This window comes from Candoia aspera, chromosome 6 (genome assembly GCF_035149785.1).
Source record: "Candoia aspera isolate rCanAsp1 chromosome 6, rCanAsp1.hap2, whole genome shotgun sequence".
In the NCBI taxonomy this organism is placed as follows: domain Eukaryota; kingdom Metazoa; phylum Chordata; class Lepidosauria; order Squamata; family Boidae; genus Candoia; species Candoia aspera.
Window position 1 is genome coordinate 65,433,933 of NC_086158.1, and position 18,853 is coordinate 65,452,785.

At 34.3% G+C, this 18,853-nt stretch overlaps 2 protein-coding genes across 6 annotated transcripts in view; one reads left to right on the forward strand and one right to left on the reverse strand.

Annotated features, from left to right (window-relative positions):
* Window positions 1-18,853, forward strand: part of DOCK1 (dedicator of cytokinesis 1) — a 489,239-nt gene that overhangs the window by 166,122 nt on the left and 304,264 nt on the right. The window lies entirely within an intron of this gene.
* Window positions 11,054-18,853, reverse strand: part of INSYN2A (inhibitory synaptic factor 2A) — a 34,038-nt gene continuing 26,238 nt past the window's right edge. For both annotated transcript variants that reach the window (XM_063306157.1, XM_063306156.1), the window contains one exon: window positions 11,054-12,498. In XM_063306157.1, coding sequence (XP_063162227.1) covers window positions 12,315-12,498 — 184 coding nt within the window. In that variant the 3' untranslated portion in view covers window positions 11,054-12,314. The remainder of the gene's footprint in view (window positions 12,499-18,853) is intronic.

An 18,853-nucleotide genomic window follows, 5' to 3' on the forward strand; every position in this document is an offset into this window, starting at 1 on the left:
TATTATTTCGAAAATAGTATAGTGACCACTTCAAGCTCTGATACTGAGCATGGTAGACAATCTTGAAAATCTAAAAATCCTGGGAAGAAGATTTGGGATTTGAACTTTTTGTGGCACAAAATTTCTGTTAAATTCATTTCAACAAATCATCATCCAAAAAAAAAAAAAGACTAGTAAGGTAATCCACAGATGCCACTGCATTCCACTAAAATAGATTGTAGCTTTTCTAGACCATATTGATGAAATTGTAAACCAAATGGGATTGAAAGCATATTACCATCTTTGGTGTCAATGCCCAATTAGTCTTTTTTCTCAAAGGTTTTTGAAGAAATTGGGAAAATCATTGTGAACTTTTCTTAGTAATCTTGTGCATTGATGAGAAGCAAATTATTTTTAATTTCTTATTTTATATTTTGAATACTGTACTTTGTAACTTGTTTTTCTTTATGATTTATAGCTTTATGAAGTCAAGATACATTTAAGATTTGATTTGATAGATTTTGCATAGGCTTGTCTTCTGTTGTCTGAAATCTAGTAAAATATATTTGAAATGTTAAGCCTTCAAGTAGACATTTACGACCAACTACACTTATTAAATATATGCATTTGGAAAATGAGCAATAACTGAGAAAGCAGTACAGTTGAACACACCATACGTATTTAATGAATGCTGACAGCACCAAGAATTTTAGAGGAGCACTTACCTTTTATGATTCAATGCATTTCTGAATGGAATTCATTCTGGCAAAATCAGTGATGATTCACTTTGATACAAGCAATTATGTAATAATAGTAAGATTTTCATTGCAAATAAACATTTGCATGTATCTTTTGACCCTCCATGGATCCATGTCAAATTAATTATTATGCTTTTTATTCCTCCTGAAACTGATAAAAAGAGTATGCATTTGACCCTAAATCAACAGGTGGAAACACTTGGCTGGTTTTGTCTGGGATTGGAAAACAAGCAGACAGGACCTGGTTAGTAGTGGATGGGAGACATCCAGGAAACACAAGGGCTCTAGGCTAAACTGGGAAATTTAAAAACTGTTCCAGAAGAAGACAACAGCAAACAACTTCTATACTGTTGCCAATGAAACTACTGTACATAGGTGTATTCATTAAGTCATCAGAACTTGAGCTTGATATGGAGAAAACCTCGGTACTTCACGATAATAAGAAATGGTTACAAAAAGTAACTCTTAATTCTTAATAGCTAAGAATATACCTTTAAAAAAATAAAAATAATTGCTATCCACACCCATTTGATTCACCTTAGATACAAGTAGTAGTCTTGTGAAAATTAAAATGAATAAGAAAGGAACAGCATTCTCATGTGATACCTTTATCTAAATCTTTCAAAGACAAAACAAGGCCATAGGAGCAAATCTTTAGTAATTATGCTAGAAGCACAAAAAGGTGGGAAACGAGGACATGTCTTTGCTGCTACTTCAGAATAGGAATTTAGCCATTTTCTCAAAACAGAATGTAGATTTCAGTAATTTCCCCCCAGATACAGAAATTATCATAGATAGCAATGGTGCTGCATAAAGCATTTACTGATCCGAGAAGACATATATAATTCAGAGGATTGGTTAAGAAATCTTAAATTATTAATTGTTGTACTTCATTGCTGTTCAAATGGAGGGCTGTTCATAAAGGGAAAGATTGAAATAGTGTGACTCAAGATTTAGTGTTGAATATTTTTTCTCAAAACTAAATCAGAAATCTCTTAATCCCATACTTTTATTCACATACTTATCATTGCAGTCATAAACTAGTTAATAAAGATGGCATTGAAAAGTTCTAAGTGTAATTCCCAAGGCTGCAGCCTTGAGACCTTTGGAGATCACACACAATACAGATTTGTCCCAACTTTGTCCCATTCACCATTGCTACTGCTGAACTCTTCTTGCTACTGCAGTGATAACAGTAATAGTTCCAACTTTCAGCATTGTTACTGTAGTAGATTGGCAGAATGTACAACGTTTCTGTAGAGTATGTAATTTTGTTAGGAATACAGAAATACATTCTTAGGTTTGACTTCGGAAAATTCAGCTTTTGTGAGCATTTACTTTGATAGCCCTCCTCCCCAAACTTAAGAACATGTTGAAATCAACAAAAATGTCTTTACACCAATTTCAAATTGGCAGTTTTAAATTTGTGCCATGCTCCCAGGTAGCTAGTGGTGAATTGCTTGTTCTGTATTTGTTTTGGCAGCTTCATAAATGTCAACAGCACTGTAGCATTTCTCAGGATACAACACACAAGTAGTTTACTTAAGAAAGGGAATAGGGTGTTAGTAGATAAGTTGTAGAGAGGTGTGGGTTTTTTTTTTTCACTTATTTGCTGTCATTTCCACAGAGGTGCTTGCGTATTTGAGCATATCTGATTCAAAAAGTCACTACACAGTGATCCTTAAGTTGTTGTTATTCTAAACATGAAAAAAATCCTGCAACTATGCAGTTAGTGCAGATATTCTTTGGAGTATCATTGATGGTCTGTACCTTTGGATGCTGAGCTTGTATAACTAGATACATGTATACACTTACTTTTTATTTTCTGATAACGGAGAACATTTCAAAGAAATCCCTTTTGTCACACATTGTATTTGCATTGTATTCCTTCCATGGAACCGTATTTTGCCTGTCCTGAAGGATGTTTTTAGGCAAGGCATCTTTTCCATGAGAATTTCGTTTTTTATGTGAGATATTACACTTCAGGAGTTGAATGAACTAATTTGATTCATTAGAATCAAATTAGAAGCAATTTAGCTTATACAATGTTAACCATTGGACATAATAGCCATTTAAATTTTCCTGAATTGCAATGTATGCAGCCTAGATGACCAAGTACACTCAAAATTGCCAGCCAAAGATATGGCCCCATCTGTTCAAAGTTAGTTTATGGTTATAGAAACCAAGTCTCACCTTCCACCCACTGCTTATAATGATTTCAACAATATTTGGAAGCACGCATTTACCTTCAGGTTTGGTTAAACTTTCTGTGGAAATTAGGCATTATTTTTGGGTTGCTGTTTTGATCACACATCTCCTTCAACATGTTTAGGGTTGTGAATATGGTTCTGCCCTTTTAACCTTATAAAACTCCTATGAGGAAAATGTGAGGAAGGACAAGGTAATTGAGGAATCTTCATGGTTGAGGATTTGAACTGAAATCTTAGCTTAATACTCCTATTGTGCCATAGCTGATCTGTTCACAATTAGATTACATTTCCTGGTCTCAGTTTATTTTTTAATTCAAATGTTATAATTCATTAAAATCTATCTTGCTTGCTTCATCTAGGGAGAAGTACAGATTATATAAATCTACACTATAGATTTCTGTTGGGGGTGGATATTGATTTAATTAATTTATAAGGTTTATACAATTAACAGTCTCAAAGTAGAACATAATTTGCAATTCTGAATGTGTTTTCTAATTTACAATTTGTGTTAAAGATTAGCTTGGCTGTAATTGTTTGCTTTATTTTTTTTCTCATTGAAGTAACATTTTCTGGGTGCATCTTTAACTGCTGAGTATGAATATATAATACACTGTTTATCTGGAGAAGTTACTCTCTTCAGGTTACACAACTGCTCTTGAGCACAATCAACATTATTCTGATGTAACTTTTAGTATGCTGATCAGCTTTGCAGCTTTTTACTTAGATGCTGCACATGGTGGTTATGCATGTATTAAGGTTAGTTTGAAAGATGCATATTGGCATTCTAGTGAAATTAACATTACTGACCCTGATTGAAAGTTCATGTATTCAGCTTATCAATATGCAATTAAAATAAATAAATAATTTTTCACTATTGAATTCCAAGAAATAAATCATAGGATTCAAATTAGAAAGGTCACCTAGCTAGACATTCTATATTAGAAATTAAATCTTTAAAAACTTACGGATAATTTTTCTAATCTTTCAATAGAAGAGAATATATTTAGCTCAGGGTTGAACTGTGGAGTCCTTGGTGCTCTCTGAGCTTGGTGGTTTGATTGCAGATGTTTCATTATCCAACTAGGTAACATCATCAGTGCTAGTTGAGTGTGGCGTTTACTCTCTGTTTATATACAGTAGCTTGCCCTGCCAGTGTTGGTGGGGTGTGGTTTTCTCCTTGGTAGTTCTTTGATTAGGATAATGTTTTCTACTTGATTACGGTATTGATTTCTGCTTGATGTCTGGTGTTAATTCCTGCTTATTTGAGCATTGGTTGCTGGAGAGGATGTGTTCTAGTCTGTTTCCTTCTTAGCTTTTTTATTATCTCTTTTGAATGGTGTGTAAATGTGGTTTATCTCTATGTATCTAATTTTTCTAATCTTTATTTAGAATCTTCACCAGCTAGTTTGTTCAGTTGTTTTTTCAGCAAAGAGATTTTGCTTTATAGAATAAGGAAAATAATTATCTAGTAAATTACTTTTTCTATAGATTGGTCAATAATTTTTAACCAAATAGTTAAAAAGCATTTTAAAATATCAAATTAAATTAAAATATCAAATTAAATAAATTAAATAAAAATACTGAGATTGCTTTGGATGCATCCTACTTTTAGGCTAGGTGCAGCCCATAATACAACAAGTATGTAGCCATCAAGTCCAGAGATTCTCATTCCTAGGTAGGAAAATGTCAGAACTGGTTCATCTATATACTACTAAAACTCTGGTGTCTGTTTGAAAATGGCTCATTGTAAGATGACAATTATTGAACTAAGGTACCTCAAATGGGCCAACTTACAGAATACATCCAAAATCCGGACACATGACTCTCATGGAATAGAAATTTGGCAAATTTTATAAAACATTTTATGAGATAAAAATTATAAAACATTTTATGACATAATACAAAATGTCATAAAACATACTCTGTAGTCAACTCCTGATATTTAACTGTGCCATACAGTTCCATATGAATGATATGGACTATTTTCAAGGCAGATACCTCTTTAAATATCTCTCTAAATTTTTAAGAACTTTTCCAGTGAAGGTAGTACGTTAGAAGCTCTGCTATTGTTGAAGGCATTGAGGAATCTGGTATGGACATATCTCTGAAATAATGACTCAATGGGTCATGGGTTGTCTAGTAAACTTTTGAAAGTGATACTTTGTAAAGCATAGTCTCCATATGTTCCATAACATCAGTGTGGTTTCCTGTTGAATGCCTTGGAGTCATTCAAAAGAACTGGTGTTAGATTTCCTTAATAGTTTCTCTGTCTCTTCTTAGCTTTAGGCTGAAGTGCCCAAAGCTGGAATTTCCCTCTAATCCCGAATATTCAGATCAAGGACAGGGTCTTTGGCAGATGAAGTTGACCTTTGACAACTGAGATTTGATGGAATTTAACATACAGCCAGTATTGAGAACATCTGTGTCCTTTTTACAGCTCTTTTGTCCCAGTGAAATTGTTTCACTAATTTTTTTCACACATTTTCATTGAATAGGAAGGCTGGGTCATAAACCAATGCTGATTGTCCCCCCCCCCCCGCCCCCCCCCCAGATTATCTACTGCATCTGCTGATTGAGTTTCCATATTCTGAACTGATTTTAGCAAGTGACATTAACCATGGATTGGATCCTGTTGATGAATTCCTTCTCTCCCACTTTAACAATATGTCGTTTTTGTGTTACAGATTCCCAAGGCAGTCTATTCTATTGTTGAACTGCTTTTAACTGTTAATTTTTTTTTCCTGATGTCTGACCAAAGGCCATTTCCTTATAAAGCCATTAGGTCTTGTTCTATCTTCTGGAACAACTCTGAACTTCTGTAAGGCAGCCCTCCAGATACTTGAAATCAAATACTGTATTGTATCTCCCCATTCTTCTCTTTTCCAGGCTAAACATACCCAACACCTCCAACCATTCCTCATGCATTTTTTTTTTCTTCCAAGCCCTTTGAAATCGTGGTGGTTCTCTTCTGAATAAGCTCGTTTGTCATTTTCCTTCCTGGAATGCTCTGCCCAGAACTGGATGCAGTATTCTAGGTGCAACCTGTTCAATACGCAGTAGAGAAGAATGATGATTCAGTTCTGCAGCATAGAAATGGGATATAGTCTTTGTCTATGAATAACTGATTTTTCTATAGAAGACTACTTCACAAAGGACGTTGTCTCTTCTTCTGTTGAACACCTCCCTCCCTTCCTTCCTCCCTCCCTCCCTCCCTTCCACCATTGGCCTCTCTTTGAACAAATGAGTTAGGCCTATCTTGGTAGGACAAAAGGGAAGCCTGATGAGTACTTTCCTTGTACCAACAGTGAACAGTTGAATTGTCTGAGAATGTCTAACAGCTGATGTATGTCATCTCACATATCTCATTATCATGCTCACCAGTAACAGGTAATTCACAACATAGTGAGTCATTAAGCTCTTTTTGTAAGTGGTCTTTCTAGTCTTATAAAATACTTCATATGCTTATCTTACTGAATTCTAATCTCAGCTGCACATAATCAGAACTGGTGCTGATAGAACTTTGAGTCATTGGTACTTCAAATAGAAAATCCCTTTAGGTATCTCTTTAATAGATTATGTACTCCTGTAGTAGCAATCTGGATAAAAATGTCTAACCTTTGATTTATCTAGTAGTTCCTCCTTCATCTATATATCTTCCACTGGAGAGGCAGCACTCTTCTCAGGAAGCAAATGCTTTGGATGGGAAAATCCGTGTTTTATTGTAAGGGAGACTGTGGGAGCCTTCAATTTTACATTTTCAGGTCTCACATTGGGCCTGTCTTTACTGGGATCTTGTGTATCAGTGTCTTCATCTGACACTGCTCCTTAGGTTCCATGAAAGGGTCACACCACACAACAGCAAGTAGGCCCTGGAATTTGCTTCAACTCCATTGACTTCTGCAAGGAAAGAGGCTTGCTTTTGTTCCAAGAGTCAGCAAAAAGAAGAGAGAACCCAGAGGCGGAAGGTACAATTAGGCTACTAGAAGGCAAACAGTTGCTTCCTCAACTCAAGTGTTCATTATTGTTTTTTCCTATGATTGTTGATCCTTGTTTTGCCCTTCACAAGCTTTCTTGGCTGTCATTTCTGGTTATCTTGGTCCACTGATAGGTAATGTGGCCTGATAAATCTAGTTGAACTCTGAGCGTATATCATACACTCATGCTGAAAAGATACTCTTGATCCTTTCAAGTGATACGGTACATATTTTATCTGCAGCTTCTTTTGAGTCCTGACTCTTGTAGAACATTGTCCTCTCAATTCCAATAATTTAACATTTTGATCGAATAATATGTGAATATGAATTACGTTGTTTTAAAAATTACATCATTCTGTGGAGAATTTCTAGGATTGTTTTTTTAATTAGACTTCTAAGCAAGCAGCAGTATAATCTTTGCAGTATGTATTTTTATTTCTATTACTGTTGTTTGTAGTAGACATTAGCGCAGTGACTGTGAAAGCTGTATTACTTCAGACTGTGAATTACAGTAGTCTGAGTTTACATAGGCAACTGTCAGTTGGGAGGTGTATTCCATCATCTTTTCAGCCCTTTGTTTTAAAAACATTTCACTATGGGTCACATATGATATACGGATTAGCGAAGTCTGCATGCTGAATTGCACGGAGGTGGCAAGTTTTGCACTGGGACTTCGTTTCCGCTCAATTATATTAAACTAGTTATCCCCAATAGAGCGTCTTCCAAGTGTTTCCAATTTTCAACATTAGTGAGCATCTATTGGATTATGACAATCAGAACTATGGTCCAATGACTAAACATGAGCAGGATGCTTGGAAAGATTGATAAACCAAGTAGTGCTTTTTAATGTTTTATACTATTAATATTTGGTACATCAGAGCTACTATGATATACAGGTTAAGTTGCTGCAACAGGGCTGGAAAAACCAGAGTTCAGGTCTACTGTTAACCATGGAAACTCAGTGTGTGCTCTAAGCCAGTCACTCTTTTCAGATCAACCTACCTTGCTGGGAAAATTGAAGGGAGTGGTATGTAGACCACCGTGAGCTCCTGAAATAAAGATGATCCTCATCCTCCTCATAGTGGGAAAAAAAACGGGGGGGGGGGGGCTCTGTAAACCACCTTCAATTCCTTGTAAAAAGTCAAATAGATTTAATAATTTTAAATAAATAGCTTTATATTGCACTACACTAATATAATAATCTACATTTTAATGCATGTAGTGTTACATTTCTGCATGCCATAATTGCAATCAAATCATCTTTCATAATTGTTTTTACTTTCAGTTTTCCTTTTAGTGTGAGATACTTATATATAAACTCTAGGGTTTTTTAAAAAAAATATTTCAAATAAATGGGAATACTTTGAATATCCTATATTTAAACTGTTTGTACTCATTTTATTTTATTGAGAGGGAAATAAGGCTGAGAGAGATGTTAGAAACCCGGTTTCATTGTAGTGAAATATGAGGTCTGTTAATGGCAATGATAATTATCAAGTTTACATATAGTATCAACTCATTGCTATTACACAGATGTTGCTGAACTAGCGCTATGTAAAATCTAATTTCATTTTAAAACATTCATGAAAAATTCATCTCTTGGGTTTTAAAACTTGATACAGCAAAAGTTGAAGAAAAAGTAGACACACAGAGCCAGTATTTTGTTGTACAAAAGTGTTTTCAGAGGCAAAAATAATCAAAATAATAATATAAGCAAAGCAAACAATTCATACACTCAGCATTTTTAACATTAATATTTTCCATTTTATCTTGACTACATAAAGTATATTACAGTGGTCTATTTTTTTAAGAAAAAAAGTGGTATTTACACGTATTGTTTCCCATTAATTTTAAAACAAATATCTATGTCACTGCTGCTTTATGGGAATTATGCAAACTTAGAAAATACTGTCCTTGTAGTATGAAAATAGCAAGTAATATAAAATTACTGCAGCATTTATTATTTAGAAATGGAATTAAAGCATGATATGGAAGTGTATTTAAGTAAACGAGTGGTTGAAACCACATGATATTGCTAATGAATTCAGCAGCAAATTAAGGAATACACCAAATTGGAATAATGATACACATTTTGGATGTCCTACCTGTTTTTTTAAAACAAGAAATCTCAGTAAAGTATTTTCATTTCACATGTCAATTAAATATACTTCACTACAGATTTTAACCTTCTCTCCACAGAATTCTAAATTGTGCCTGAGTGATCCTAAATGTAATACAGTATGATACGCTTTACACACTTGCAAATAAATTTTATTACAAGTTACATAGTATGGTACAATAACACAATATGTAGCTTTGCGCAAGAATATGTATTTCATCTTTTGAAAGAGGAAATGTAAAAATTAAAATTTGCAAGCGTTTTAGGAAAATACTCTGTTCATGTATGGAATACTGAATTTATTTCTCAGCTCTGAATGTTTTTCTTTTCCCAGTTTGATTCCTGTATAATGGAATGTGTTACTTGGCAACAAGCAAATACGTTTTAGGAAATTTTGTGGCTGATGGAAGCCCAAGAGAATATGGGCTATTTTTGAAATACATAGATCATATGCTAAGAATCTCAGAGAGATGCATATTATAATATGTATACCTGATGTATATGTTTGTTTTGGCCCAGATTTAAAGAAAAAGAAAATAAGCAGGATAGTCTGTAAACCAGCAGACACATGCCCTATAGTTTGCACAGGTTTCTTGTGCATTTCTCCACAACTAATTATTTCCAAGCTAACAAACTGTGAGTGAAGTCATAACTGGGTTGTGTGATTAGAAAAGTAATTAAGATTTGTTAGAAGAAAATCAGGAAAACACATGTATACATGTGCAGCTTTTAACATGCACATTAATAACTTGTGAGACAGAGACCATTCACAATTGCATGAGACAGCACCTGTTCATAGTTGGGCTCCTGCTTCCTGTGTCCTTGTGATGGACTTTTATGTTATGGACTTGGGAGAATTTAATAACCTAAGTTACTGCAAGTCTATAGTATAGAATTTACTGTCAGCAAATGCAAACAATAATTACAACTTACATTTCTCTCATTAGGGATAATAGCCATGATCCTTACTAAGACCATGAATACATGGTCATAAAAACTAGGTTGCTTATTAGGACTGTGCAGTGATCCAGATTGAAAGGGGAAAATGTGATTTGGAAAACTTACAGCATCTGCCAGGAATTCTTAAGCCAAGTATGTATTTTCCTGGGATCACATGTTAGTTGTAGAGGGAAAAAGATGCAACTGTCTTAAGTGTTCCTGACATGTAGAAATTGCAAGCCCACGCATCCTCCATCACATTTTGAACCTTATTGCATATGTACGTGATATTATCTGTAGGATCACAATCAACACCTCAGTCTAATCTATGTATGTACTTATTTTCTGAAGATGTGTCTTGGGTTTAGTAATAATAATACATTTAATGATATATTTAGGATTTGGTTTTAAAGTATTTATGTTGGGATCATTTGTAATTAAGTTTTGAACTTTAAAGGATTATAAAATTATGTTTAATTCCATTCCTTTCCAACATCAATATTCACACTTTTCCAGTCGCATCAAAATACCGTTCTCAGCCTTCTACTTTGTGAAAAAGAAAAAAAAGTACTAAAAATAAAACTCAGAAATACTTCCGTACAGCAGTAATTTGTAGCCCTCTTGGAATATTACTTAAAAAAGTATTATAGAATAATAGGTGAGTTTTGAAGTTGATCTAACTCATGTATCAATTGTATTTTCATAAACACATTATCTCAAGTATTTTTCCATAAAACCAAATTATACTTTTTAATATGGGTCCATATAAAATGTATAACATGTATTTAAGTTTAATATTGCAGTAAGTGTATGTAGCACATCTTCATTCATGTATTTTTTCACTGGAGATTTCCACCAATAAAACAGTATTTCTCACTTTCTTCTCCTTTGCAGTCATGAAAAAAACCTGTATAATTTTTTGAGAGTACTTTTCAGGTACCTTTCTGAAATTGAAGTATTAAAAAATGCAAAAATTCTCCAAAGCAAGCTTACAGAATATTTTTTTTTCCAGAGATATTATTTAAATACAGGGCCAAGTATTATAAAGTACTTCCATTGATATTACTGGGGCAGTTAACTATGTGCTTGATCCCCTGCCTTTGAAACTGATGGGAATTAAGTGTCTAGAAATAACTAGTAGAGTATTTGTTCAATATGTGTAACTACTCTTAAACTGTTAATTGCACATCATTTTCATTCATGTTCTCATTTGCTAACACTATTTTAATAGAAGGATTAGGATGGTTCAGTGTCTTCCTTTGATGTGCAAAACTGCCAGGCTCTTGTGAACTTTTATAAAGCACAACACAATACATTATAAAATTTCTGGCACAGTGTGTCAAGAGAGTATAGTGTTTTCTCGAGACTAAATTACAAAAGTGTATTAAATTGTGGCAGCTGCCAATGATCTGTTACTTACTATTATGCATGTCTTCCCTTCTCTTTCCCCCATTCCAAATATGGTGCCAGAACATACAGTTTTAGCTGTTGGGTACCAACAGATTAAAAATAACATCTAAGAGAGCTTAGTGTCCTTAGCTTTGACCCTGTCAACTGTCAGTAATTAAAGGCATGCCCTGACTTTAGGTGGCTTTTGACTGCTCACCATCCAAAGTGAGCAGTAGGTCGTGTGATGAAAATGACAGTAAATTAAAGGTGCCAGCATTTCACTGAGGTGCAATCACTTGGCATAATGCTACAGCACAGAAAGGCAAGTATACACATAATCACATCTTAAAGGTTATTCATGGTCTCAAACCATTTGAAAATATTGTGCTTTCCTCAGGATATCTATGTGCTGAAAATGGTACTACCCACCCCAGCATATGTGAAAAATTAAATATACAGTGAAGGCCTTCAGGGGGAAAGGTTCTGCTCTTTCTTTTACAAGAAAGAAACCAAAGAATGAAAACAAAAACTGGACTGATACCCACTCTGGTGTGAATAAAGTTGCAATATAACATTAAAATGTTATTTTTAACAATCAAAGGAACTGTGGGCAAGTAATTATATTTTTGCCTTTTGCTAACATGAATTTCTATCCTGGTTTTAAAAATTCTTTAACATCCCACACTGGTGAAATTGAAATAAAAAGTTGGCAAGGTATGCAATTTGAATGCCTTACTCCTGAAAGTTCATTCATAGGTACAAAGGCCTTTTTGGTACATATGGTGAGAAAGAATGCTTTCTTAATATTGTCAGAGTAACACTTGCTGACAGTCACCTGTTCAAATTACTAGGATCCTCTTTTTAAAACTCCACAAGTTCATGTGGATGTAGTTTTTTTTTAAAAAATAATGAAGGCGACCTTTAATTCCATATATTACGGACTTAGTTAAAGAAACCAAAGTTTCCATCTTCCATGCTTTTTTGATTCAGTTTTGGATTTTTGCTTGGGAGTTGAGGAGTAACTCTCCTGAGAATAAGGCAAAGGTGCAACCTGAGTTTCCTCAATAGGATGAAGTTTTCTCAGAACTGGCTGAAGTTTGTCTTCTTGCTGCTTAAAATCTAATTCCACACTAAACAGTGGAAGGAAAAAAAGAGAACCATAATCAGTTGCCAATATAGAGGTTTTAGTTAAAATAACATTGAAAATGAATTTGATATGTGAAAAAAAAACCCAGATTCTGCATTCCTCCAACACAACGTATTAACAATATAGTATTCCAAAATAGTTCAAGTAACATCTGAAATGTAAAACAGTATTTAAATATATTGACTGTAGCATGGGGCTGTGTTACCCCACTAAGATGACAGAAACTTTCTTAAACTCAGTCAGTCCCATGGCTCGCTTAGTTGTCTACACTGAACGGCAGCAGCTTTTCTGAATTTAGCCTGTGAATTTCCAGGTCTAGCCAGGTCTACTCTGCCACTAAGCTAAATTGTAGTAGCAGAGAGGGCATGTTACGGACCCTGTCCATTAGGGATTGCCTATTGGCAGGGTCCAGGAAGAGGGCCTTCTCTGCCATAGCACCCACCCTTTGGAACAAGCTACCGCTGGGGGTAGGACAGGCCCCACTGTCCCGGCATTTCGGAAGGGAGTAAAAACATGGTTATGCCACCTGGCCTGGGATGGGAGGGGGGACAGCTATGCATGGGGGTGGTTGACCCTGTGAGGGCGCCAAGGTTAAGAGCTTCCCATCTTGAATGTTACATTTTATATCTTGTATTTGTATTTTTATGTATTTATATTGAATTGTTTTAGTGATTTGCCATTTTTCTTATTTGTAAGCCGCCCAGAGTTGCTGTACAAGAGATGGGCAGCAGAGAAATTTAATTAATTAATAATTAATAGTAACTCCTAGGACACTCTTGCACTTAGGTTACTTGCACTGGGATGCAATGCTAGATTTTGGTTGAAGACTTGACATCCCTTTCAACCAAATGGGATAAATATCTTGGTGTTTGGAAAGTTAAAAATTATCCCTGCACTGTAGGGGTTATGTTTTTCCTTGTGAGGTTATCTTCAAGAGAAATTTATATTTATTCCTTATATTAATTCATCATTACGAACTGGTTATTCAACACCAAAATATTAAGAGGAATCAGGATAAGGGTACAAAATTCCCAACAGGATGGAAAATAATAAGCATACAATATTTACTCCTAAACCTAGAACCTCGGTGTATATTTGGAATATGATATATAAATTAGTTTTATCTTGATATGGCTGCAATCACTCTTCCCATTACACTGCAGTTATCCCTTGGCTGTTAACTCAATTATTTTTTATCCAGTGTTTAAGAAGTAAGTTTGATAGTACCAAAGAGAAAAATAAAGTAATTTCAGTAACGAAGGGCTATTGGTTCACACATAATTAATATGTCAACAAGCCCTTTCTTAATTTTTTGTAAACTATATTCTAAATGTGAGTGGTATCAGGACTGTAAAATTTTGATTGCAATGTTTATCCATTTATTGAAATAACAATTTGATTTCTGCATATTTTTAAGCACTACACAAACTTGTTGAAATAATGACTCTTTTCTTTCTGTTATCTCTGTGAGACAACTTCTTTGCTGTATGTACAGTAAACCCAAACCTGAGCTCAGCCAATTATAAAGTTAGAGCTAGTAAAATAGCTGTAGAATATCATGTTACTAAACATAACTTCAAAACATAAGACTGCAAGGAAAAAACAAATTCAAATCTATTACTCATTTGAAAATTAAAATTGCTATGTAAAAGTAAAGTTAAACTCATAAAATATTTATCCTAAATTGTAAGCTGCATGTGAAGTAGAAAAGTACCATAATGGCTGCCCTGCAATTAAGAAAAAAAAAAAAGATTCAGAAGGAATTATAGCTCGAAGATCAGAACACCATTCATAAACTGTATTTCAGGTTTAATTTATAAAAACAAAAGACATGATTTCAAGCTGTGGTAGAAAGGTAATTAGTACTGGTAATGCACAGTGATCTTGCAAAAGGTAATTTTAAAACAAATTGCTTTGAAAATGTATTTCTGATCTTAAATGTGCTGGTTATGAAAGAAGTCTCCTCACCTGAGTATAGATCTAGGACAGAAGAAAAAGGGCAGAAGGCAAGGGGATAAAAAAGTCTGGGAATCAAAACTGAGGGAATTTTTAGTATGGTTTAACATTTTCTCACTCTACAAATTTACTAATATTCATAGACATAAAGCTTTTTTCCCCCTTCCCTTTTTTGCAGCTACTGGTTAACCCCCCCCCCCCCAGGCCTGAATGAATTTGGAGGTCTGCTGGAAACAACCACCTAAAGTTGGACTTGGTTTCTAAGATAATTAGGTTTTTAAGATAAGAAGCTGAAAGAAAGTTCGTTTCTTCTCTTGGTTTTCAGAAGCCACCTGTACTACATTCCACATAGTTCTGGAATATTTCCCCATTTCCAGGAAGTACAAATTTATTCATGAATTACATTAAATTAACATCAATAAATGCAGACCTACTATATTTTAATAGATTAGGTTAGGATTTTTTGCCTCTGCGTGTGTTGCTTTATCATCAAAAAACAACTTTCAAAGCTGTTGATGATCATCTGCAAACTTGGCTAACTCAACTCCTACCCCTAACTCAAGATCATTTATAAACAAGTTAAAAAGCAACAGCTTCAACACAGATTCTGTGGGCGTATGTTTTCTTCTCTTCATTTCTGTAAGAACTCATTTTTCCTCCTCTTTGGTTTTGTTTAACTAACTAGCAATCCATAAAAAGACAAGTCCTCTTATCTATGACTGCAAAGCTTATTCAAGCCAAGCCTATTCAAAAGTCTTTGATGAAGAATCATTAAATGCTTTCTGAAAATCTACCTACATAATGTTGACAGTCACCTCCACCTATATACCTATTGACACTTTCAAAAAACTCAAAGGTTAGATGCATGTCCCTCACAATAGATTACAACAGGGCTCTTTTTCCTCCCAGTTCACATGTGAGAATTGTACATATCTTGCTGGACCACTCTGGGGAACCATCACAAAATGCATTTAGGCTGTTTTCCGAGTTGAAAACTGGCTGCAAACAGGCTGAACTGACCTTACACAGCCCCACTGTTCATTACAAAACTAATTAAAAGTCATTGCTTTAAGACTTACTGTGTTTAGCTTGGAAAGTTTTAAACTCTGATCCTCTCATTTTATGATCAAACACATGCCCTATTCACACCTAAATTGATGCTGATTTTACACCATCTAATTAGGTTTCATCTACTCTGGTGCTCTTAATGTTAACTTGAATTTTGGATTGAATGATTGCATTTCACAAGTTATAATTTGTTTTCAATTGATCTCAAGAACTGAATATTAGGAGAACCATAATATCTAGGATGAAATTAAAAATATTGAGCAATCAGGATATTTTTTGAAGTCCAAGAAAGAAAGAAAAAATAGCCAAATAATAGCATCACTTGCTTTTGCTAGCATTTTTCAAGAACTTCAATTTTATAGTGTGCTTTAATCAATTTTTCACTGCAGAAATTAATCACAGTAGATTTCAGATAATTTTTTTCCCCTGAACCTGAAATAACCTTGAATTAGCTTACAGAGTGTTCAGATTTCCCAAGTAAACTGAAAGCTGTTCTGAAAGCTTTCAATGGTTATGTCATTAAAATAATTTCATGGTAACTGCTTATAGATCAATGTACAAAATATTAAACAAAAGACTGTTTTTAAGTAAGTGTAAAGGGCAAGTCTCTTAGGAAATAATTATAGAAGGAATATATTCTCTGTTATTTTATCAAATTACTTTGGACAAGATAGGATTAATACAACTTCTGTCCATGTGCAGTTGTCTCTGAATTGTAACTCAGAATAAGGTAGAAATATTTGGGTACTTAAGAGTATCTTAATAATACTAATAATCTGTAATATTTTTCTACATTAATTTTATTCAGTGATACATCTGCGTTACAGTTTTATGAAATATTGCTCATTCTGAATGGAGGATATACTTGATCTCCTACTTTTTGTACTAACAGGATAGATTTGCTCTGCTTGAACAACACACAAAATAGTAATCATTCACATAATAATCGTAAAGGTTTGGGGTCTGCTCCCCCCCCATTAATACATTAAAATGAATTGTTATCCAGGATCCTTTTAATCTGTTGCATTTTTAAGGATACACTGTCTGAAATTACAAGGTGAAAGCCTTAAGTCATACTTTTATACTCTTTAACTGACATCAGTATATTCTCATTTGACAAATAATACAGCATTCTTTTCCTAGAGATTACTGGAATATATGTATATGAAAAAATACTACCCATGCCATCTGTAATTTAATGTATATTATTTTGTGTAAATATTCTCCAGTTTTCAGGATTTAGAATGTTGATAATAAAAGTTAAATGGGTAAGATATTTGACCTGGCAGAGCAGGAACTGTTTCAGGCAACTCTCCCCCCCACCCGCCTTTACAAATATTATCACATGAGATTGTATGAGTTCCTATAGTATTTTGTTCACAATAATGTGATTAACACAGACCAGGTGCAACCAATCAGCTAGCATAAGAAATAGACTGCAAGCAATCTGTAACTACAAAATAGCAAGGGATATAAACTCAAGAATTGAAGCCTCCCCCCTTCTTAGCCTATGTGGAAGTTGCTTCTCATTGTAACTAGGGTGGCTTGTATTTTCAGCCTTTGATTACCTATGAGAGTACTAAATTTCTGAAGAAAGACTTGTTACAAAGACCTACGACTAATACCTGACAAGGAATAAAAGTACACCAAAACAGACAGGCTAGCAGGAGAATAAATTACTTTGTTAGAGAAAGATTAACCAGAGGGAAAAGTGTTGACGTGGATGTATACTCAGCACAAGCCCAATTTCCTTGGTCTCTTGTGGGTGGATCCTATTCAGAAGTGGAAAACTTGATGCCCTCAGCTGTTGCTGAACCACAAATCTATTATCACTCACTATTGGTCATATAGCCCAAGGTTGTTGATAGCCAACATTTAGCCATCGCTGGTAATTTAACCTGAATTGCTGAAAACCACAGATTCTTCACCCCAGGTTTAGTTTTAATTACCTTTACTTTCATACTTTATTATGGTGTATTTTTTACATGCACACACACTGAGCAGCAGCCTCCAAAGCCATAATTGCAAACTAATTTTCAGAAAGGGGTAAAACACAGGTACAGGCGTTATTTGAAGAATACAAATTCCTGTTATATTTTAAAATTTTAAAAATATTTATTAAAATTCTATGGTTTCCTAAAAATCTGATTATACAATACTGTATAAAAAATGACAGAATTCAGGAGAAAAGCAGAAAACAAGAGTTCCAGTATACAAAAATAACATTAAGCTTGCCAAAATAATCAGATGTTACCATAAAAACTAATTTAAATGTTTGAAATCTCAATATTCTATGCTATTATGGGCTTTAATTAGACTTCAGCTATTGTTCCATGCAACGTTAATATTCCATAATGTCATCTTGATTTTAAAAAATAATTACAAGTAATGATTTCTGCATTTCACTTTCTCAGTTATGCTGTATTTGACACTGAAGGATACATCTGGATAGTTACGAGAGCAAAGTATTTATTATCCCAGGATGTTTGGGTTTTGTGTGTGTGCACGCACGCATGCTTAATACCGGTTTAAAAGGGTTCACTTATATGGTATTTATAAGCACATGCTACCTCCGCCTTATGTAGGAATTCCTACATGCAGTCTTTCAAGGATGTTATTGCTAAGGGCCTTCTACTTAACTGACTTGGCTCAAAATATAATAGGAGTTCGCAAACAGTGGTTTTGGAGGCTTATTCCATACTTCATGCTACCTTCCCCATACATTTTTCATTGAGGTGGAGTGGTACATTAACTCCCTCCCAAAATAGCCCATCTCCTTATTTGATGCCTCTTCCTGAATATTACAATGCCAAAGGCCCTCTTTCTTTTCAGTAATTGAGCAATTATGATCTTAAAACAGACATGACAGTGAATATATTCCTAGTAACAATATGGATGAGGTGAGATGTAAGGATATAAAAAAATGGCCTGCTCTGGCAGCCATGAATGGAACTTGCTAATTATTGCCATCTTCTATTAAAAATATGTTTTAAAAATAAGCAGTTGGAATAAAGTGATCCAGGAACAGCATATATTTTAACATTTTATATGAAAAACATGCAGAAAGAATACGTTTGATACTGATGTGGATCAAATGTATTTACATATTCCTAGCCAGAGAAGATGCGGTCTAAATGAAAGAAGCAGAAAAACTGGCATGAGAGATTGTTGAATCTTTATTCATTTTGAATGTACTTTACATATATTATTTTATTTATATTTTGGATGAAATAGATTCTTTCACTAGGATAAAGAATAAGAGCAATATTTGGACTTCCTCAACCAGCTTTTAACTTCAACTGCCTGATGTGAGC